Here is a 22,821-nt window from a genome sequence, read left to right on the forward strand (position 1 = left end):
GGGAAGAAGGTGGTGTGGATGTGGCTTAGTGGGGACTGTCTTCACTGACTTTTCCAGATACCTGCGTATATGTGCATACACAGACGTACACACCCACACAAGAACTATATGCATACATTCAGCTGTGTTGTTGTTTTTTTTTAATTTTTTTTTGACGTTTATTTATTTTTGAGACAGAGAGAGACAGAGCATGAACGGGGGGAGGGGCAGAGAGAGAAGGAGACACAGAATCGGAAGCAGGCTCCAGGCTCCGAGCCAGCAGCCCAGAGCCTGACGCGGGGCTCGAACTCACGGACCGCGAGATCGTGACCTGAGCTGAAGTCAGACGCCTAACCGACTGAGCCACCCAGGCGCCCCCATTCAGCTGTGTTTTAATGAAGATGCTGCCATACTGTTTTTTTTTTAATCAAATGTATTTTTTTTAAGTTTATTTAATTTTGAGAGAGTGTGTGTGCATGTGCATGTGAGTGGGGGAGGGGTAGAGAGAGAGGGAAAGAGAGCATCCCAAGCAGGCTCCATGGTGTCAGCACACAGTAGAATGGGAAGCTCAATCCCACCAACTGGGAGATCATGACCTGAGCTGAAATTGAAAGTTGGCTGCTCAAATGACTGAGCCACCCAGGTGACCCTGCCATACTATTTATATTGTTCTGCATATTGATTTGTAGTTTATTTTTAATGGTGTATATAGGACTCTCAAATTGAGAGTTACAAAGTAAAGGCCAATATAATTCCTGAAATCCTCTTATTCAATATTATTGTGAATCGGTTAGCCCCTGGGTGGAAGGAGATGGAAAAAAAGATGTTAATTAGAGTAATGGAAATAAGTACCTACTTTCTGGTGTTTGGATATGAAATCTGAAAGCAGTTTCAGCTGCTTTTCTCACCCGTTCAGGCTAAATATTCCTGGAAACTGCAATTGATGCCTAGATATACAGAGTATATAATTTTTCATAATTTGCTAGTACTTTTCTTTAAAGTAATGTCTAAATTGATAGTGTAAAAATCAAAGGTCATTTCCTCCTTTGAGCAAGCTGAATGTTGAGGAAATTTTGTTAATAGAATTACACAGAGAAATTTTCTGGTTCTATCACTACTTACATCAAAATGTTCTTTCATGTTTAGTAAAATGAGTTACTCACTTGTGAAGATACGGTCAAAGTATCACAGCCTAAATAGCTGCATATGTTTGTGGTTTCATAGGAAATCAGTTGCCAACACACAGACTTGCTGAGCCTCAACCCAGCTTCTGTCAGTGCTGGCTGCCTGGCCAGCCTGCAGCAGCCCGTGGGCATCCGCCTCCTTGAAGAGGCCCTGCTCCAGCTGCTACCACCAGAGCCACCTGCCAAGCGGTTTCAGGGGAGGACTCGCCTCTCACCTGATGTCGTCAGATGGATGGAACTTGCTAAGTAAGCTTTGTGATCCACTGTTGGGACAACAGTGAATTTGACTAAAGTAATACACAAAAATTGTTTCATTTTGGCAGAAAATGAGCAAATAAAGTTGATCGTAACACTTCTGTGAAATTTTTTGAAAAATCTCTCTGGCTAAGTACCATTCCATGAGTTAAGAATAGTTGTCACAACAAGGAATGTCTTGCTCCAGGAAAGATTAATTAATTAAACATACACAGTCCTTTTAAAAGGACTCAGGGTGTTAACTACCAAGTTTAGTTTCCTGTAAAGTGTGGCCGTTACTTAGTTTTGTATGTTTTTACTGCTTTACTTAAACGGAATTGAGGATAATTTATTTTCAGCAGGACTCAAACTCTTATATAGACAATTTAATCCAATTACTTTATTTAGGAAAAACAAGTTCCATTTTGTCATTCTATGCCATTTTGCATTAGGTATGTTTTTTTCCTTACTTGTAGTTTCATTATAAAAAAGCCAGTGTCTAATTCTGAGAAGGATGTTAGATTAGGTTAAAATTAAATTTGAACTTATATTTTTAGTGCTGATTTTTAGATCTTCAGGTTCTAGGAAAAAAGAGAATAAAAGTAAACTTGAGGAATCCTTGTACTATTCATATCTTAAATGAGCATTATGTGTGAACAAGACATTATGTCAGGTGCTAAGAAGAATTAAACATATCTCCCAGACTCACAAAAGTAGCCAACCAGTAGGAAATATATGTACTTTCCTGTATAACTAACCATAACATGAAATGGGAGGTGGTGAGATCTCTGAGAGGCAAGACAGAGGGCAGTTCAGAGGGTGCGTCTTGGCTAATACTGCTTCTGTCTAAGGAGCTGTTGTTATCCTGTTCCAGATGTGTAGATGAACAGTCAGTAACAGTTTGTATATTTAATATTTTCAGAGAATGAGAAACTCATGTGTATTTTCTGGGTAAATGAAGCACACAACTTTTAGAGCCTAAACTTTAAACACTGTTTTCTAACTTTATTTAATACTTCTTCATAGTTTACATATAATATTTTACATTCCTTTCAAACAGAGTAGTGAGAACATAATTTTGCCTGTTGATGATTTGGGTCATCATTTTGACCATGTTATAGTGCGTATCATCCTGGGACCATGGGGCCAGTGCAAGGTGGATGTGAGACTAATCTCTTTTCCAGCTACTGAAAAATGTTTGTAATTCTCATCTCCTCTTGAGCTCTTGGACTGTGAGCTGTTGTCCTACCTCCCATCTCCCCACCTCTGCCTCTGACTTGTTACTCATAAGCCTCTATGAGCAGGGCAAAGAGAGGGCCATGTCTACTAGATTTTTATCTAAATTTGGAATCCTTAGGCTCTGAGAGAGCTAAGGGCTTTTTTGATGTAATAAGTACATGAGATTTCATACCTGCGAAAGGACCAAACTGCAGGAAAGCCAAGGAGGAAGCAGTCCTCACTGGCTGGCCAGGTGACTGCAGCATCAGGAAGAGATAACATTTGTGTTGAAACTTAAAAGAGGGGGAAAAAATTGTAGGGGAAGGGAACAAACTTATTAAAAATTTTCTTGAGAATGTCTTAACAGAGGAAGTTTGTTTGAAGGGGTAAAGTAGATTTTTGTTAATGTGAAGAGAAGAATGGGTGCTCAAGTATATAGTAAGGCTGTAAGAAAATTACTTGTCAGTAGAATCAAGATGGCCCATAGAATGTGGATTAAAACATGGCTTTATTAGAACCAGGATTAATTTTTACTCACTCTGGACTCTTGGCTACGTTCCAAATTTTAGGTCTAGACAGGATTTCAAATAGGTCACCCACTGGTATGTGCATTATTACTGTAATGGATTAACACAGAATGGTCTTATTTAATGACACAATTTATCCATTGTAAACTTACAGTATTTTCAGATTTCACTTTAAATGCACTTTAGAATAATCTCTGCTTCCTGTATGACTAAAGTAGTAAAACCTAATGGTAACTTCATAGTGTGTAAGATTTTATATTTATAGAACAAAAATAACATATATCCTTTTTGGCTAAGATAATGTGACATCTGGATTTATTATCATTTCATTAGAATAAAAACTTTAAAAATATTGACGTAGTCATTGATTTGGACTTTCTTTTTGGCTTGTTTTTAGACTGTATAGATCAATTGGAGAATATGACGTCCTCCGTGGTATTTTTAGTAGTGAGATAGGAACAAAGCAAATCACTCAGAATGCGGTATTAGCAGAGGCAAGAAGCGATTACTCTGAAGCTGCTAAACAGTATAATGAGGTAAAACTGATCACTAGCAAATATGCCAGTTGCTTAAGCACTTTTGTTTTCTGATTGGAAAAACTGTTACCTTTAGAATTTAGAGTTTTGTAATGTTTCAACTTTATTCCTTGGTTTTTACACAAAAATTAGTGGGAGAGAATAGTTTCATAATAACAAAATGTGAAATAACTATTGCTTTATCTTTTACTCTTTTTAAGAAAACATCATTGAATAAAGGAGAAAGCATTTCATACCAAATGCTGTAAAACTGTTAAGATGTTATTTCAGTATCTGCTGTTATTATATAATTTCTCTTAGGGTAGATTGTTTTCCTTCAGTAAGTAAAAACTTTATAAAGAGATAGGTAAAAATTGGTTTGGAGATGACTAAGTTCAGCTTTGTACAGTTTGTATTTTGAGTTGCCAGTGGCTATCTAGGTACAGATGTCTAGTAAGTAGCTTAAATTCAGAGTCCATGACCTATGAGATTCTTGAATGAGCAGTCCAGATTGTAAAGTCCTTTGCAATTTTCTGTAAATGTCCTATTTTCTAATTTTCAATCTAAGAGCTCTTTAAGTAGTAAATAATCCACAGTATTGATTCAGATCAAATTTTGGGTCATTCAGAATCTTCAGTTTATTAATTGGCTTCATTGGTAAGTTTCTCAGAGAAATCATTTCCTCTTGGTTTTTATGTTGATTTGTTCCTGTGAGATTTCTTTTGGTTTTTTTTCTTCCATTTAGTGTTACTCTGTTTTCTCTTTTCTCTCCCCTTGTCATAAATTTGAAAATTATTGTCCTTAGCATGAATAGTTTACTACCTATAATACAAATGTTTTCATTTATATTCCTTCCAACTTTTAAAATAAATGTATGAACTTTTCTTCATGAGGCTCTCAATAAACAAGAATGGGTAGATGGTGAGCCTACTGAAGCTGAGAAGGATTTTTGGGAACTTGCATCCCTTGACTGTTACAACCAGCTTGCTGAGTGGAAATCATTGGCATACTGTTCTATAGTCAGCGTTGACAATGAAAACCCTCCAGATCTAAATAAAATGTGGAGTGAACCATTTTATCAGGTGGGTAGAATTACATTTGAAGTCACTGAGATAAATATTATAGATAGCTGTTTTCTAATTAATGAAATTGTTTAAAACTTTTCAAAAACAAGGTAGTAGTTATAAAGCATAGAACATTTGTATAACCTGACTCCCCCCAACAATTCCATAGTATTGTCAAATCTCTTTAGCCATTCTTTTTATCTCTTTTTTTTTTTTTTTCAACGTTTATTCATTTTTGGGACAGAGAGAGACAGAGCATGAACGGGGGAGGGGCAGAGAGAGAGGGAGACACAGAATCGGAAACAGGCTCCAGGCTCTGAGCCGTCAGCCCAGAGCCCGACGCGGGGCTCGAACTCACGGACCGCGAGATCGTGACCTGGCTGAAGTCGGACGCTTAACCGACTGCGCCACCCAGGCGCCCCGTCTTTTTATCTCTTTTTTAGCCACTTTTGGCCACTCCTTTCCAAGTATATGGGATGCATTTAAAAATAAACATTAATATCCATAGTATAACTACATGGAAGAATATTTCTTGGTGTCTCTGCCCTGAGACACAGGATACACATGGGGTAGCCCTTACCCCTGGGGTGACATGGTTCCCCTCTCATGGGATCACCCCAACTCTTGGAGGGAAATGACTCACCTGGTCCCCACAAAGCAACTGTCTTGGCTGTGCTTGTAGATTCCTCACTTGTGTGTAACATCCAAAGATCTTTCAGCTAAAAGTAGCTCCCATTTTCCATAGAACATGTTTCTGTGTATTTTGTGCTTACAAAAATCAGTAATTTTAAGTGAATGTGTCCTAAGAATTGTAGTTTTATGTTGGAAACATCAAACATTGTCACTTTGGATCTAAATCTGGACCTACAAAATTATACTAATGGATATTGTAGTACTAAAATACTCATATTGGCTTTCCGAAGTTACAAGTAGTCTTCTCTTCCTTAGGAGACCTATCTACCTTACATGATCCGCAGCAAGCTGAAGTTACTGCTTCAAGGGGAGGCTGACCAGTCCCTGCTGACATTTATTGATGAGGCTGTGAACAAGGAGGTTCAGAAGGCTCTTATTGAGCTGCATTATAGTCAGGAATTGAGTCTTCTTTACATCTTACAAGACGATGTTGATAGAGCCAAATATTATATTGAAAATTGCATTCAGATTTTTATGCAGGTAATACAGATACACCCATCTGAAATGTACCATTTCTATGATACTTTTAAGTCCATAAACTCATGAACAAAAAAAATCAACACACAAAAAGTTTCTTCTAAAATCTTTTCACTTTGTCCTTTGTCTTAATGCATTTTTTTAAATTTTATTTTTTATTTTTTTTAAATTTACATCTAAATTAGTTAGCATCTAGTGCAACAATGATTTCAGGAGTAGATTCCTTAAGCCCCTTACCCATTTAGCCCATCCCCCTCCCACAACCCCTCTAGTAACCCTCAGTTTGTTCTCCATTATTTATGAGTCTCTTCTGTTTTGTCCCCCTCCATGTTATTATAGTATTTTTGTTTCCCTTCCCTTATGTGCATCTGTTTTGTCTCTTAAAGTCCTCATATGAGTGAAGTCACATGATTTTTGTCTTTCTCTGGCTAATTTCACTTAGCATAATACCCTCTAGTTCCATCCACGTAGTTGCAAATGGCTTAATGCATTTTTAGTCCCTTTTGTTTTTCTGTTTAAGAAGTTCTTTTTTTGTTTTTTTGTTTTTTGCTTTTCCTTGGGTTTTATTTTTTTCTTCCAAGATTTTGTTTAAATTCAAGTTACTTAACACATAGGGTTGTGCTGTTAAAGAACACTTGAGAGTAGACTTTTCATCTAGAGTGGCTGAATGGAAGTTTGGTTGCTTTGTGGAGGGTATGAACTAATCTTCCCTGATCATTTTCCACCATTATACCTTCTTTCCTTTTTGCTTTTATGAGGATCTTCTGATATTTGGTTTTAAAGTCAGTGTCTTTATAGAGCCTATTAATTAACATTTATCATTGGCTGATAATTGATCATAGAAGCATATTCATTCGTTATCGTTATTTTAAAAAATTTTTGAATTTGTTTAGTAGAGGAAGTTTATTGGAGAAGAAGGAGTTGGCTTCTGTAGTTGGCAGTTTTACTTTATAGGATGTTGTGATTTTTAAAAACTGGTGGTCAATAGAGGCAACAGTAGCCCAGTTGTATTGATTTTATTGACTTCATTGAGCCAAAATGTGATTAAAAACCTGAATTATTTAAAAAATTTTAAACCGTTTGTTAATTGCTTCTATGAGCTAATTATTAACTATTCTGAGACACATTTTTGTAATTGATGTAAGGTAGTTGCTATATTTCATGTTTTAGGGAACTGTATTAAAATTTAAAGTAGGAAATTGATTTATAAACAATGTTAAATATCTTTTTTCTAGAATTACTCAAGTATTGACGTTCTCTTACACAGAAGTAGACTCACCAAAGTGCAGTCTGTACAAACTATTATAGAAATTCAGGAGTTCATCAGTTTTATAAGCAAACAAGGTAATTTTTTTAGACTACCTTTTTTTCTCTTATACTTATGGAAAGGTTTTGGTATGATTATTTTGCTTAGTGAAAGTGAAACATGTACTGAATGTGTGGGTTAGAAAATACTTTGAGTTCATGCTGCAAATACATATTTTGAAGTCATTGAAATAAATGTTTAAGATGGACAAGCACTATTCTAGGCACTGGGGATGCAAAGCCAAATAAAACATATTGCCTAGCTTGAAGAAACTTTCAGAAGAGTGGGGTAATCCCCACACGATATGACCCATACTGAGGCAGAGGGATTTCCCATGTCAAATATGTAAAACAGAATCTGCCCTGGACTGAACGGTGCAGGAGGCTCCTGGAGAAACGGCCTGAGTTGATGGTGGAGAAACAGAGGGGCTCACAGAGGACCTTTCTTATCGAAAGCCTGCAGTGTCTCAGAGGGGCTAGAAGTTCAGTGACTGGGTACCACATACCCTGGCCTGAGGGGAGGTGAAGCTCCTGGTGGCAGTGTGCAGACCCTGAAGGTCTTTCTGCTACAAACAAGTGGATTTTATCCTGGCCCCTGTGAGAGGCCACCCAAAGTCAAAGGGAAAGAGTACATCTTTGCAATGGTAATATGTCTTAGTCATAAACTGGAATTTCAACTTGTGTCCTAAATAATTTTAAATAATTGTGAAAGACCCTCTCAGAGTACTGATAAAAATTGATATTCGTATATATCTACAATTAATCATTCTCTGCTTTAAATTTGGAGAATTCTTTTTCAAGCGCATATTATTAATGACAGATCATTCATTAAGTGTTTTCTACTTTCTAGGACGTATGTTAATCTTTTTTTTCTATAATGCATAGTTTTTTTTTTGTTTGTTTTGTTTTTTAATTTTTTTTTTTCAACGTTTATTTATTTTTGGGACAGAGAGAGACAGAGCATGAACGGGGGAGGGGCAGAGAGAGAGGGAGACACAGAATCAGAAACAGGCTCCAGGCTCTGAGCCATCAGCCCAGAGCCTGACGTGGGGCTCGAACTCACAGACCGCGAGATCGTGACCTGGCTGAAGTCGGACGCTTAACAGACTGCGCCACCCAGGCGCCCCTATAATGCATAGTTTTTATGACAGCCTTATGAGAGGTAGATTCCTTGCTTTTTCATTTTATAAATAACTTACCTAAGCTAATATGTGAAAGATTCAGATTTTGAACCCAGGACTGTCTGATTTAAGCTTATGCTCTTAACCACTACTTTCCCACCAGCAGAAAGAAACTAAAGCTTTAAGCATTATCAATGTGAAATTTAAATTTCCTGGGGGTTGTCATGAATCTCTTGAGTCCCGATTGCTTTGGTTATTATTATTACCATGTAACCTTGTACAGGTACCAAGGTCGGAGGCAGTATTTCGTCATTCAACACAATGATGCGTCTCCGGCTTAAGTGATGAAAATTCACAAAAATTGCATAAACTAAGACTATAATATAAGTATCCCTATGCTGATTCAGATCAGATTTTGCCAACAAGAAAATTGGCTGCAGCCCTATGAAAGCTTTTCAGGTTTCGATCCTTTATAGATTTTGGAATTGTAGATGAAAGACTGTGGATCTGTGCTAAATGTAAAAATTGTGTATGTTTATTTCCCCATTTTTACTCTGTGTCTTAAGAAATTGAGTTGTAATGACAAACTGTATTAGGTTTACTATGGTAACTTTGTATTCCTGTTGTGAAAGACAAAACAAAAATTTTTAATTTGGTCAAGAAATTTGAATTAAGTTTTTATTTACTAATGGCAGCCCTACTTTGTAAGTTGCTCTTATCATTGAGCTGTGGATATAGCCATCTTCTAATATTTTTAGGTAATTTATCATCTCAAGCTCCCCTTAGGAGACTTCTAAAAACCTGGACAAACAGATACCCTGATGCTACAATGGATCCAATGAACATCTGGGATGACATCATCACAAATCGGTAAGATGTGATCACTTTTTTTTTTTTAATATTTATTTTTGAGAGAGAGACAGAGTGCGAGTGGGGGAGGGCAGAGAGAAAGGGAGACAGAGTGTCTGACGCAGGCTCCAGGCTCTGAGCTGTCAGCACAGAGCCTGATGCGGGGCTCGAACCCACAAACCATGAGATCATGACCTGAGCCGAAGTCGAACGCTTAACCCACTGAGCCACCCAGGTGCCCCAAGATGTGATCTTTTTGAACTGAATGTGGATTTTTAGGAAATTGCCAGAATGGTTTGTCTCCAAAATGGGTGTTTAGGAAAATGTGGGGTTTGAGCTTAGTGTGTATAGATCAGGCTCATCTTGCTGATTTCTCGTGTAAGTTGTTCTCATACAGCTCTCCATGTCAGCAGTGTGTCCTTTGTCCCAGCTTATCCCCTGCCTGGGAATTGCTGCCCACTGACATTGAATTCATCGTGTGCTGGGAGGTTGATTGCGAACACACTGTTGGCAGTGAGAGAAAGCAGGGGAGCAGCGGGGGCAGTGGTCCACCTGCTTCTGTCTCAGGGCCAAATGTTAGCAACTGAAATGGCAGCAGAGAAAACACTGCTTCGTGATTTGTTACTATTCTAATTTGGATTTTTGACACTTGTGCCTCCTGCCTCTTGACTCTTATTTCATAACTGTATGTATCACTTTACCAGATTTGAGATCATTTTCATACACTCAGCTTTTCCTTGCCCTGTGGAAACCCAGGTAATCCCTGAGGCAGATACTAGCCATGTATTTCAGAGATAAGGCACCAGAATCAGAGAGGTCGTGAATTATTTTGTGCAAGTATGCACAGGAAGTGGGACTCAAGGACTGTGGCCCCGTGTGGTGTTCTTGCCATTATATCCTATTTCCTCTGCTACTACAGGTGTTTTGTTTGGTTTTGTTTTGTTTTTGCTTTTTATTTTTTGTACTTTTTTTTTTTACTCTTTATTTTGAGGTAAGTTCTTATCTATAGAAAAGTTGAAAGAAAAGTAGAACTCCCATGAACTGCGTACCTTTTACACAGTCCAATGTTTTCAAACATTTTTAACACGTTACCACATTAGCTTTTTTATTTTCTCTCCCGACACACACATAATTATGTTCTGAACCATTTGAAGTTAAGGTACATATATGTGTCTCTTTATCAGTGTGCATTTCCTAAGAGAGTATTGTTTTATATAACACCAGTACAATAATAACTTCACTGTTTTCTTTTTTAATACAGCCCCAATTTCAGTTTTGTCAGTTGTCCCATTAGTGTCCTTTGAAGCATTTTCTCCCCTTCTAAGACGATATCCAGCCCATAATCTCATATTGCATTTAATCGATATGTCTTTCTGGCCTCTTAATCTGGAACACTTTCCTAGCCATCTTTTATGACATTGACATTTTAGAGAAATGTTCCTCAGTTTGCGTTTGTATATTCTCACGGTTAGGTTCAGGTGGTACATCCATAGTTAAAATACTACTTAAGTGAAATATTTTCAGGGTATTACATCTAGAAGCAGGATGTACATGTGCTTTTTACTGGTAATAGTAATTTTGATTGCCTGGTTAAAATATTGTCTGGTCTTTCACACGAAAAGATGCTCAATGTTAGTGATCGTCAGGAAAATACAAATCAAAACTACAATGAGATCCTACCTCACACTTGTCGGAATGACTAAAGTCAACAACGCAAGAAACAACAGGGGCTAGTGAGGATGTGGAGAAAGGGGAGCTCTATTACACTGTAGGTAATACACTGCAAACTGGTGCAGCCACTCTGGAAGGCAGTATGAAGGTTCCTAAAAAAGTTAAAAATAGGGGCACCTGGGTGGCTCAGTTGGTTGAGTGTCCAACTTCGGCTCAGGTCATAATCTCACGGTTCATGGGTTCAAGTCCCCCAGCGAGCTCTGTGCTGACATCTCAAGAGCCTGGAGCCTGTTTCATATTCTGTGTCTCCCTCACTCTCTGTCCCATCCCACTCGTGCTGTGTCTCTCTGTCTCTCTCTCTCAAAAATAAAACATTAAAAAAATTATTTAATAAATTAATTAAATAATAAAAATAGAACTGTCCTACAACCCAGCAGTTGCACTACTAGTATTTACCAAAAGGATACAAAAATGGTGATTCGATGGGGCACATGCACCTCAGTGTTTATAGCAGCACTATCAATAATAGCCAAATTATGGAAACAGCTCAAGTATCCATCAACTGATGAATGGATAAAGAAGATGTGGTATATATACACACAATAGACTCAGCCATAATAAGAATGAAATTTGCAACAATATGGATGGAGCTAGAGGATATTATTATGCTAAGCTAAAAAGTCAGTCAGAGAAATACAAATACAAATGATTTCACTCATACATGAAATTTAAGAAACAAAACAAATGATCAAAGGGAAAAAAAAAGAGAGGCAAACCAAGAAACAGACTCTTAACTATTGAGAACAAACTGAATTACCAGAGGGGGTGGTGGGGGGAGCAGGGCATGGGTGAAATAGGTGATGAGGATTGAGGAGGGCACCTGGCTTGATGAGCATGGGGTGTTGTATGGAGGTGTTGAATCACTATACTGTGCACCTGACACTAACATAACACCATATGTTAACTAACTGGAATTAAAGTACAAACTTAAAATACATACATACGTACATACATACGTACATACATACATAATAAAAAATGAGAACTCAGAAAAAATATTATCTGGTGTTCAGTGTATAATGCCTGTTTTTGTTTTAAGCCTGTTTTTTTTTTCTTTGCAACTAACAAAAAGGGTGGGAGAAGCTTTGAAACGTGCATATATCCTGCTTCTCCTAAGACTTAGCCCTCTGTGTTTTGTATCTGTGGATGACTTTTAGCCCAAACCAGTCTTAACAATGATAGTTGCAAGGTGATGATTTTCTAACTCCAGCCCTTGTTCCATATTTATCAGAATACATCTTAGTGTAAGGAAGAGCCTTCCCTTCTCCATCTATTTGTTTATTCATTTACTTGAATTTAGCTATCAATACAGAATCATGGTTTCCAGTTTTACTTAATGGAATGTAATCTGTTGCTATTCTTATTTATTTCATGTTCAAATTGTCTCAGATTTGCCCAGCAGGAGCCCCTCCAAACTGACAGTACAGGCACATCTTGCAAAATTATTCTGCATTTTTTCTAGCAATGTTATAGTCTTAGTTCTTATATTAGGTCTATGATCTAAAGGAAGATAATATTTGTAGATGGTGTGATGTGGGGGTACATATTCTGATGGCTTTTTTGTATGGCTGTCTGGTTGTTTAGTCCCATTTGTTCAAAAGTCTTTTCATAATTGAATTGCCTTGGCACCTTTTTTGAAAATCAATGACCATATATGTGTGGGTCTGGTTTTGAATGCTCTGTGCTATTCCTTATTTATATATACATATATATTTTTTTCATATATCAAACTGTCCTCATTACTGTTGCTCTAAAATAGTCTTGAATCAGATAGGGTGTGTACTCCAATTTTTTCTTTATGAAAATTGCTTTGTCTATTTTAGGTTCTTTGTATTTATATGTACATTTTTAGAATCTGCTTGTCAATTTTATTTATTTATTTTGAGAGAGAAGAAAAGCGAGCATGCGCAGTAGAGGAACAGAGATGGGGAGAGACAGGATCCAAAGCAAGCTCCATGCTGTCAGCGCAGAGCTCAGTGCAGGGCTCAAACTCCTGAACCATGAGATCATGACCTGAGCCGAAATCAAGAGTCAGACACTTAACCTACTGAGCCACTCAGGTGCCCCTCTGCTTGTCCATTGCTGCCAAAAACAAAAACTCAGAGTTTGGGATTTTGTTTTCACTATAGAGCAAGTTTGGGAGTTGCCATCTGGACAGTATAGAGTTCTCTAATATGTATATAGTTCTTCCATTTATCTAGGTTTATTTATTTAGGTTTCTTTTCTTTCTCTTTTTCTTTTCTTTTTCTTTTTTTTTTTTAGTGCCCATCATGATAAGTGTACTTTTAAATTCCCTTTATCTGTTTCACTCATGCCCCCACCTGCCTCCCCTTTGGCAACCACCAGTTTGTTCTCTGTATTTAAGAGTCTGTTTTTGGTCTGGTTTTTCCTTTGTTCATTTGTTTTGTTCCTTAAATTCCACATATGAGTAAAATCATATGGTATTTGTCTTTCTCTGTTTATTTCACTTAGCATTATACTCTCTAGGTCCATCCCTTTTGTTGCAAATGGCAAGATCTCATTCTTTTTTATGGCTGAATAATATTCATTCCATTGTGTGTATATGTGTGTGCGTGTGCACACACACACACACACACACACACACAAACACCACATCTTTATCCATTCATCTATCAGTGGACACTTGGGTTGCTTCCATAGCTTGGCTATTATAAATAATGCTACAATAAACATAGAGGTGCATATATCTTTTCAAATTAGTGTTTTCATTTTCTTCAGATACATACCCAGTAGTGAAGTTGCTGGATCACATGGAAGCTGTATTTTTAATTTTTTGAGGAACCTCCATACTGTTTTCCACAGTGACTGCACCAATTTACATTCCCACCAACAATACATGAGGGTTTCTTTTTCTCCACATTATCACCAATGCTTGTTATTTCTTGTCTTTTTTATTTTAGCCATTCTAACAGGTATAAGGTAATATCTCATTGTGTGTGTTTTTTTTTTAATGTTTACTTTTGAGAGAGAGAGAGAGAGAGAAAGCGTGAGCAGGGGAGGCACAGAGAGAGGGAGACACGGAATCCAAAGCAGGCTCAGGCTGTCAGCCCAGAGCCTGACGCGGAGCTCAAACTCATGAGCTGTGAGATCATGACCTGACCCGAAGTCAGATGCTTAACTGAGTGAGCCACTCAGGTACCCCTGTCGTGGTTTTGATTTGCATTTCCCTGATGATGAGTGATGTTGAGCATCTTTTCATATGTTGGCCATCTGTGTGTCTTCTTTGGAAAAATGTCTATTCAGGTCCTACTCCCATTTTAAAAATCAGATCATTTGCTGTTTTGGTGTTGAATTGTATAAGCTCTTATATATTTTGAGTATTAACTCCTTATTGGATATATCATTTGCAAACATATTCTCCCATTCAGTAGGCTGCCTCTTAGTTTTATTGATTGTTTCCTTTGCTATGTGAAACCTTTTTATTTTGGTGTAGTTCCAGCAGTTTATTTTTTCTTTGGTTTCCCTTGCCAGAGGAGACATATCTAGAAAAATGTTTCTGTGGCTGTTGTAGGAGATATTACTGCCTATGTTTTCTTCTGGGAGTTTTATGGTTTCAGGTCTCAGATTTAGGTCTTTAATCCATTTTGAGTTGACTTTTGTGTATGGTCCAGTTTCATTCTTTTGCATGTAGCTGACCAGTTTTCTCAGCACCATTTGTTGAAGAGACTGTCTTTAACCCATTGTATATTCTTGCCTCCTTTGTCATAGGCTAATTGACCATATGATAAGTGTGAGTTTATTTCTGGACTTACTGTTCTGTTCCATTGATCTGTGTGTCTGTTTTTGTGTCAGTATGATATTGCTTTGATTACTACAGCTTTGTAGTATGGCTTGAAATCTGGGATTGTGATAACTCCACCTTTGTTCTTTCTCAAGGTTTTGAATATTTGGGGTCTTTTGTGGTTCTACAACACATTTTAGTGTTATTTTCCTAGTTCTGTGAAACATGTTGGTATTTAGTTAGGAATTGCGTTAAATCTGTAGATTGCTTTGGGTAGTATGGGGATTATAACAATTTTGTTTCTTCTAATCCATGAACATGGAATATCTTCCATTAGTTTGTGTCATATTCATGTTTTTTAATCAGTGTTTTACAGTTTTCCGAGTAAAGATCTTTCACTGTTTTGGTTAAGTTTATTCCTAGGTATTTTACTCCTTTTGATGCAATTGTAAACAGGATTGTTTCTGTAACTTCTCTTTCTACTACTTCATTATTAGTGTATAGAAACACAACAGGTTTCTGTATATTAATTTTGTTTCCTACAGCTTTACTGAATTTTTTTAATACTGCTAAGAGGGTTTTTTTGATGGCATCTTTATGGTTTTCTATATATGTGTCATGTCTTCTGCAAATAGTGAAAGTTTTACTACTTTAATTGCAATGACTTTTTTTTTTTATGGATGTGTTGGGTGTCTTGTTACATTCATTCCTAGGTATTTTATGTTTTTCAGTACCCTTCCAATTATTTGCTGTTCATATTTTCTGAAAGTTTTATTTTGTTTTAGCATGCATGGGTGTTGAATTTTGTCAAATGCTTTTTCCTGCATCTGTTTGATCATGTGCCTTAGGTATGTAGTCTACAGTTTTGTTCACATCCACTGGTTACTTATTGATTCTTTGTCTGGATGATCTGTCCATTTTTGAATGTGAGACACTAAAGTCTCCAACTATTATTGTCTTGCTGTCTAATTTTTCCATTTAGTGTTTGCTTTATATATTTAGATGCTTCAATGTTAGGTGCACAAATATTTATAATTATTACATCTTCTTATAGGATTGACCACTTTATCATTATATAATGACCTTTTTACCATTTTTAGCTTAAGGTGTATTTTTATTATTTATTTATTTATTATTTATTATTTGTTTGTTTGTTTATTGCTACCATTTGCTTGAAATCATTTTCCATGCCCTCACTCTCAGTGTTGTCTTTATTTTTTTTTAATTAATTAATTAACCTTTTTTAAAACTTATATCCAAGTTAGTTACCATACAGTGGAACAATGATTTCAGGAGTAGATTCCTTAATGCCATTTACCCCATCCCTCCCTTCCATATTTACCCCATCCCTCCCTTCCATAAACCCTCTAGTAACCCTCTGTTTGTTCTCTATATTTAAGAGTCTCTTATGTTTTGTCCCCCTCCCTGTTTTTATATTGTTTTTGCTTTCCTTCCCTTATGTTCATCTGTTTTGTATCTTAAATTCCTCATATGAGTGAAGTCATATGATATTTGTCTTTCTCTCACTGAGTAATTTCGCTTAGCATAATACCCTCTAATTCCATCCACATAGTTGCAAATGGCAAGATTTTATTCTTTTTGATTGCCGAGTAACACTCCATTGTATATAGAGACCACATCTTCTTTATCCATTCATCCATCGATGGACATTTGGGCTCTTTCCATACTTTGGCTAATGTTGACAGAGCTGCTATAAACATTGGGGTGCATGTGCCCCTTTGAAACAGCATACTTGTATCCCTTGGATCAATACCTAGTAGTGCAATTGCTGGGTCATAGGGTAGTTCTATTTTTAATTTTTTGAGGAACCTTAATACTGTTTTCCAGAGTGGCTGCACCAGTCTGCATTGCCACCAGCAGCGCAGAAGAGATCCTTTTTCTCCACATCCTCGCCAACATCTGTTGTTGCTTGAGTTGTTAATGTTAGCCATTCTCAGTGTTGTCTTTAAAGCTAATGTAAATCTCTTAGTCACATATTGGATTTTTGTTTATTTTATCCATTCAGCTGTTCTGTCTTTTGATTGGAGAATTTTATCCATTTACATTTAAAGCAATTATTGATAGGTAAGGACTTATTTTTGCCATTTTGTTGTCTGGCAGTTTTGTAGATCTATTGTTCCTTGCTTCTTGCTGTCTTTTCTGATTTGATGACTGTTTGTACTGATATACTTTGACTTCTTTATCATGATCTTTTATGTACTTACTAAGGCCTTTCCTTTGTGGTTACTATGAGGCTTACATAAAATATCTTATAACACCTTAGTATAAGCTGATAACAACTTTAATGCAATAGCATTTTTAAACTTTATGCTTTTACTTCCCCATGCCCCTCACATATTAGATTGCTGATGTTACAATTTATGTTTTTTTATGTTGTGTTCTAATAGCAGATTCTTGTAGTCAAGGTTATTCTTAATACATTTGTTTTTTAACTTTTAAACTAGCATTATAAGTGAATTATGCACTGTCATTACCATATTAGAGAAACTGACTTGGGCTACATATTTACCATTAACAGTGAGCTTTGTACTAACTTCATATGTTCTCATATTAATTAGCAGTGGTTTATTGCTGCTTGAAAACTCCCTTTATCATTTCTTATAAGCAAGATCTAGTGGTGATGAACTCCCTTAACTTTTGATAGTTCAGGAAGTCTTTATTTCTCCTTTATTTCTGAAGGACAGTTTTGCCAGGTATAGTAATCTTTGGTGACAGTTTTTGTTTCTTTGCTTTTTAAATTTTTTAAAAATGTTTATTCATTTTTGAGAGAGAGAAAGAGAGAGACAGAGTGTGAGCAGGGAGGGGCAGAGAGAGGGGGAGACATAGAATTTGAAGCAGACTCCAGGCTCTGAGCTGACAGCACAGAGCCCAACTGGGGCATGAGCTCATAAACCGCAAGATCATGGCATGAGCCAAAGTCAGACACTTAACCAACTGAGCCACCCAGGTGCCCTGACATGTTTTTCTTTCACTATTTTGAATATATCATCTCATTCTCTTCTGGCCTGAAAAGTTTATTTTGAGAACTCCACCTCTAGTCTTATGGAGGTTACTTTGTATGTGATGTGCCACTTTTCTCTTGTTGCTTTCAAAAGTCTTTGTCTTTGATTTTTGACAATTGAATTATAATGTGTCTTGTGTGGCTTGGTTTGGATTCAACCTGTTTAGGGTGCTTTGGGCCTCATTAATCTGGAAATCCATTTCTCTGCCCAGTTTTGAGAAGTTTTCAGCCATTATTATTTTATTTTATTATTTATTTATTATTATTTTTTTAATATATGAAATTTATTGTCAAATTGGTTTCCATACAACACCCAGTGCTCATCCCAAAAGGTGCCCTCCTCAATACCCATCACCCACCCTCCCCTCCCTCCCACCCCCCATCAACCCTCAGTTTGTTCTCAGTTTTTAACAGTCTCTTATGTTTTGGCTCTCTCCCACTCTAACCTCTTTTTTTTTTTTTTTTTTTCCTTCCCTTCCCCCATGGGTTTCTGTTAAGTTTCTTAGGATCCACATAAGAGTGAAACCATATGGTATCTGTCTTTCTCTGTATGACTTATTTCACTTAGCATCACACTCTCCAGTTCCATCCATGATTATTATTTTAAATATACTTTATGTCCCTTTTCTCCTAGGATTCCCGTAGTGGGTATTATTGTTTCATTTATGTTGTCCCATAGACTCTCTTCACTCATTCTGTTTTTTATTTATTTTATTTTATTTTTACTTATTTTTATTTATTTATTATTTATTCATTTATTTTTGGTCCTCTCACTGGATCATTTCACTGATTATTTCTTCTGCCCAGTTGAGTCTGCTTTTGAAGATTTCTATTGAATTCTTCAATTCAGTCATAGAATTCTTCAGTTCTAGGATTACTGGTTTTTTGTTTTGTTTTATGGTTTCTATTTTTTTTGTCGTTGTTGAACTTGTTATTCATACATTTGTTTTCCTAATTTCGTTTAGTTGTCTGTGTCTCTGTTCTTCTGGTTCACTAAATTTCTATAAAAGTATTTTGAATTCTTTTCCTGATGGTTCATAGATCTCCATATCTTTATTGTCATTCATTATAGCTTTATTATTTTCCTTTTATTGTTTTCCTCTATCTGAGGATACCTTTATTTCACTTTTTTTATTTTCTGTGGATATGAAATTCTGGGTGGATCCCTCCTTCCTCCTCAGCACTATCATTTGGCCTTCATGTTTCTGAAAAGAAAGTCATGATTAATCAAATGGTTGTTCCCCTGTGTTTAATCTATCATACTTTTTGACTGGTTTCAAGATATTTGTTCATTATCCTTGGTAATCAACAGTTTGATTATGATATGTTTAGGTGTAGTTTCCTTTGAAGTTACCTACTTAAGGTTCACTGAGCTGCTCAAATCTACATTTTTGTCACTAAATGTGGAGGCTTTTTGGTTATTGTTTCTTCAAATACTTGAGCTATAATTTTTCTGTCTTTGTAGGGTGCCCATTACACATATATTATGCTTTTTGACATTGTCCCACATATCCCTGAAGCTCCATTCATTTTTTATTCAATCTTTTTTCTCTTTATTCTTCAGATTAAATCATTTCTATTGAACTGTTTTCAAAGTCACTGTCATTTTCCTGTATTTTCTTAATTCCTAAGTCAGTGTAGTGAATCTTTTATTAATTAGTGGATTTTTTGGTTGTAAAATTTACATTTGTCTTTTTTTCATACTTTCTACTGAGATAGCTGCCTTTTCATTATTCATGGTTTTGTTTTGCTCTCTTGGAGCATCATTAAAATAGCTGCTTGATCATTCCAGCGTATGGGTCATCTCAGAGTTGACATCTGTTGTCTGTCTTTTTCACTGACAATGGATACATTTTCCTGGTTCTTTGTATATCAACTAATTTTGGATCTAGAAATTGTTAATATTATCTTGTGTATACTCTAATCCCTTTTATAATTCCCAGGAATAACTGCTTTAGCGAGCAATCAGTGCAGTTAGATTTGGACAGTGGACTCTGTCTTGCCTTCTTGATTCACATCTCAGTTGAGTACTCAAGTCTTTTCTTCACTGTCTCCAGTCAGTGTTGAACATGCATACTTCAGGAGGCAGGCTGAAACTTGTATGGCTTCATATACAGAATTAGAGGATTCTCACTGCAGCCTTTGGTCTGCCTAGGCTCCCTTCTAGGTTTCTCTGGGCACAATACAGCAGGGTTTCTGTCAGAATCTTAGTCACTCAGGCTACCATAGCCCTCAGCAGCTAAGGTTATCCTCAAGGCAAAACCGGAAAAAGAAAGAGAAAACCAGAAACTCATCCAAATGGCAGCACCTTCTCCTAGCTTTGACTTCCCTGCCCATGCTGTGTTTACTTTCCGTGGCTTCAGGTGGTTGTGTTTGGTATTTTATCTAGAGCTTTAATTATCAGCAGAAAGGTGGTCTGTAAGATGTTTACATTGCCATATAAGAGGGGGACTCTTGTTACTTGTGGAAAGATGGTTCTCTCCCTGGTTCTATCCTCCCCAGTCTGATAGAACAACATGTCATACACCACAGCACTTGTCTGCCTTTTTTAATTTGTTTCCTCTATCGGAACTTCCTTACCTCCTCTAATACCTGAAATCTAAATCAAAATCAAAAAATACCTGGCTATTTTTCAAAGCCCAGGAAAAAGTCCATCTCACTTTGTGAAAACGTATCCACCTCCCCTTTTTGCCACCTCACTCCTCCATTTCTGAGAGCCAGAACACTTGACTCATACTAATAGTGTAACATTCATGTTTCATTCATAAATTATTTCCTCAAATGTTTATCAAGTACTTATACAACTTTTGCTTGTTTATTCTTTCAACTAAAACCAGTGAAAGCTTAAAAAGCAGTAGCAACTAAGGGAGCCTGGGTGTCTCAGTCAGTTAAGCATCCGACTCCAGCTCAGGTCATGATCTTGCAGGTCATGAGTTAGAGCCCCACATCAGGCTCTGTGCTGACAGCTCAGAGCCTGGAGCCTGCTTCAGATTCTGTGTCTCCCTCTCTCCCTCTGCCCCTCCCCCGCTTGCATTCTGTCTCAAAAATAAATTAAAACAATTTTTTTTAATTAAAAAAAATTTTTTTTTAAACTGTAGCAGCTCTTGGGAAGGCAGGGACCCTTTTAGATTAGGTAGGGAGCCAGGAACGCAGAAGCAGATGACTAGAAAGACCTGTACGTTGGGAATAACAATAACAACAAAACAAAAGAAAGATGTGTGGGACATGCTAGTCTCTCTGGCTACAGTGTTTCTAAGAAAATTGAAATTAGGGGTGCCTAGGTGGCTCAGTCGTTTAGACATCCAGCTCTGGCCCAGGTCACAATCTTGCAGTTCCTAAGTTCAAGCCCTGTGTCGGGCTCTGTGCTGAAAGCTCAGAGACTGGAGGCTGCTTTAGATTATTCTGTGTCTCCCTCTCTCTCTGCCCCTCCCCCACTTGTGCTCTGTCTCTCTCCCAAAAATAAATAACCATTAAGGAAAAAAAAAGAAAATTGATATTAATCGCTAGATGAACAAAAACTTAATTGATATTGTAGCAGGATTCTCGCAGAGTCGTGACACTGAGGCTTTTCTTTCCAGAAAGCAACTTTATATCTGCCAGCACTGCTCAGTTGGGTTCCTACCCAAAGAACTGAGCCCCGAGTGCCACATAATGTAGTTTTTAATGTATTTTCTACTTCTTTGTCTCCCATATATGGTAACACACAAACATGCAATCTCATTAAGTGGTCTCATGTTACAAGGTCATGAGGGATGCACGCATATAACCAGGTTGCCTTGTGGGTTTTTTTTTTTTTTTTAATGTTTATTAATTTTTGAGAGAGAGAGAGACAGAGTGCGAGTAGGGGAGGAGCAGAGAGAACGGGAGACACAGAATCCAAAGCAGGTTCCAAGCTCTGAGCTGTCAGCAAAGAGCCCGACATGGGGCTTGGACTCATGAACCATGAGATCGTGACCTGAACTGAAGTCGGACGCTTAACTGACTGAGCCACCCAGGTGCCCCTGATTTTTGTTTTTTTCCCTTAGGGAGGGGACCCTATCACATTCCCACCTCTGATGCTTGGACCCCCTCTATTATTTTGGGTCAAAGAGTATCATCTTTGTTTAGAGGTTTATATTTTCATAACATCATTACATGAGTGGCTATGTTTTTTGTTTCAATCATGGCCTCAATGAGACTGGAGACAGACCATGTAACCAGGGGAGCTAGGCAGGGTAGGATTAAGTAACCTCCCAGAATTAGGAGAATAATTTTTATGAGAGTTTTGAGTCCCCCAAAAGTTGAAAATCATCCTCCAAATAACTCCCCGGGGTTTTAACTGTTCTAGGTCTGGATGGGGATATGAGCAATCCTTTTTATTTGATTTGTGATCTTCTCTATGACTTTTTACTCATTATCTATCTGTAGGCAGTAGTTGCTCAGACTAAACTTTCTATACTCTTTTCTCAGAAGCAAGCAGATAATCTAAGGCCAAGAGATTTTGATAGATAGCTTTGCGCATTTTGGTTTGCTGCTTGGCTAGTAAGTTAAGAGCTCTGGCAGTTTTATTGGGTATAATTTTTATAACAGTTACATTAGAATTTCTTAGATGGCAAACTATGAATCAGTTAAGCATGAGGCATATTTTCCAAGAGATCTCAATATCCTTAGTTTCTCTGCAACAAGTCAGAACCACAAACCTACATCTGGTAATTAGTGCTTTAGTCTCTTATCTCGCATGATATCCAGTGAATGTAATCCTAATTTATCATGCAAGCAAAAACTTTAACATTTTACGTTACTAAAGACTTTGAAAGCTATCTTAACAATTACCTATGAAAACTATGAGACAGATAAAGTTAACCATTACTTTAAGTCATTCTTTAGCTGATAAATTGGAACAGAGATAACGAGCTTATTTGACCTTCAGCAAATCTAGGTAGAAAAAAAAATTTTGTAATTAATGTTGATAAAATTGTCTGAAACCAATAAACTTAAATTAGCGTAAACACTGAATACGTTTTACTTGGGTCCATGTAAGACAGTTTGTTCCCCATGGTTAATTTTTACCTAGAGAACTGGTGGGGAAATCTGAAATGGGTGGTCTTTGCTCCACAACTTCTATCTCTAGAGTGGGAGGAGGAGCCAATTATGTAGGCCTCACCCTAGGTGGTGCAGAAA

General features: G+C 37.0%; 1 protein-coding gene across 2 annotated transcripts in view; it reads left to right on the forward strand.

Annotated features, from left to right (window-relative positions):
* Window positions 1-22,821, forward strand: part of PRKDC (protein kinase, DNA-activated, catalytic subunit) — a 209,019-nt gene that overhangs the window by 142,362 nt on the left and 43,836 nt on the right. For both annotated transcript variants that reach the window (XM_086694932.1, XM_086694933.1), the window contains 6 exons: window positions 1,204-1,409; window positions 3,540-3,678; window positions 4,551-4,739; window positions 5,670-5,894; window positions 7,127-7,235; window positions 9,076-9,187. In XM_086694932.1, the coding sequence (XP_086551058.1) occupies window positions 1,204-1,409; window positions 3,540-3,678; window positions 4,551-4,739; window positions 5,670-5,894; window positions 7,127-7,235; window positions 9,076-9,187 (980 nt within the window). The remainder of the gene's footprint in view (window positions 1-1,203; window positions 1,410-3,539; window positions 3,679-4,550; window positions 4,740-5,669; window positions 5,895-7,126; window positions 7,236-9,075; window positions 9,188-22,821) is intronic.

Source organism: Puma concolor, chromosome F2 (assembly GCF_028749965.1).
Source record: "Puma concolor isolate L17-30 chromosome F2, mPumCon1.1.hap2, whole genome shotgun sequence".
In the NCBI taxonomy this organism is placed as follows: domain Eukaryota; kingdom Metazoa; phylum Chordata; class Mammalia; order Carnivora; family Felidae; genus Puma; species Puma concolor.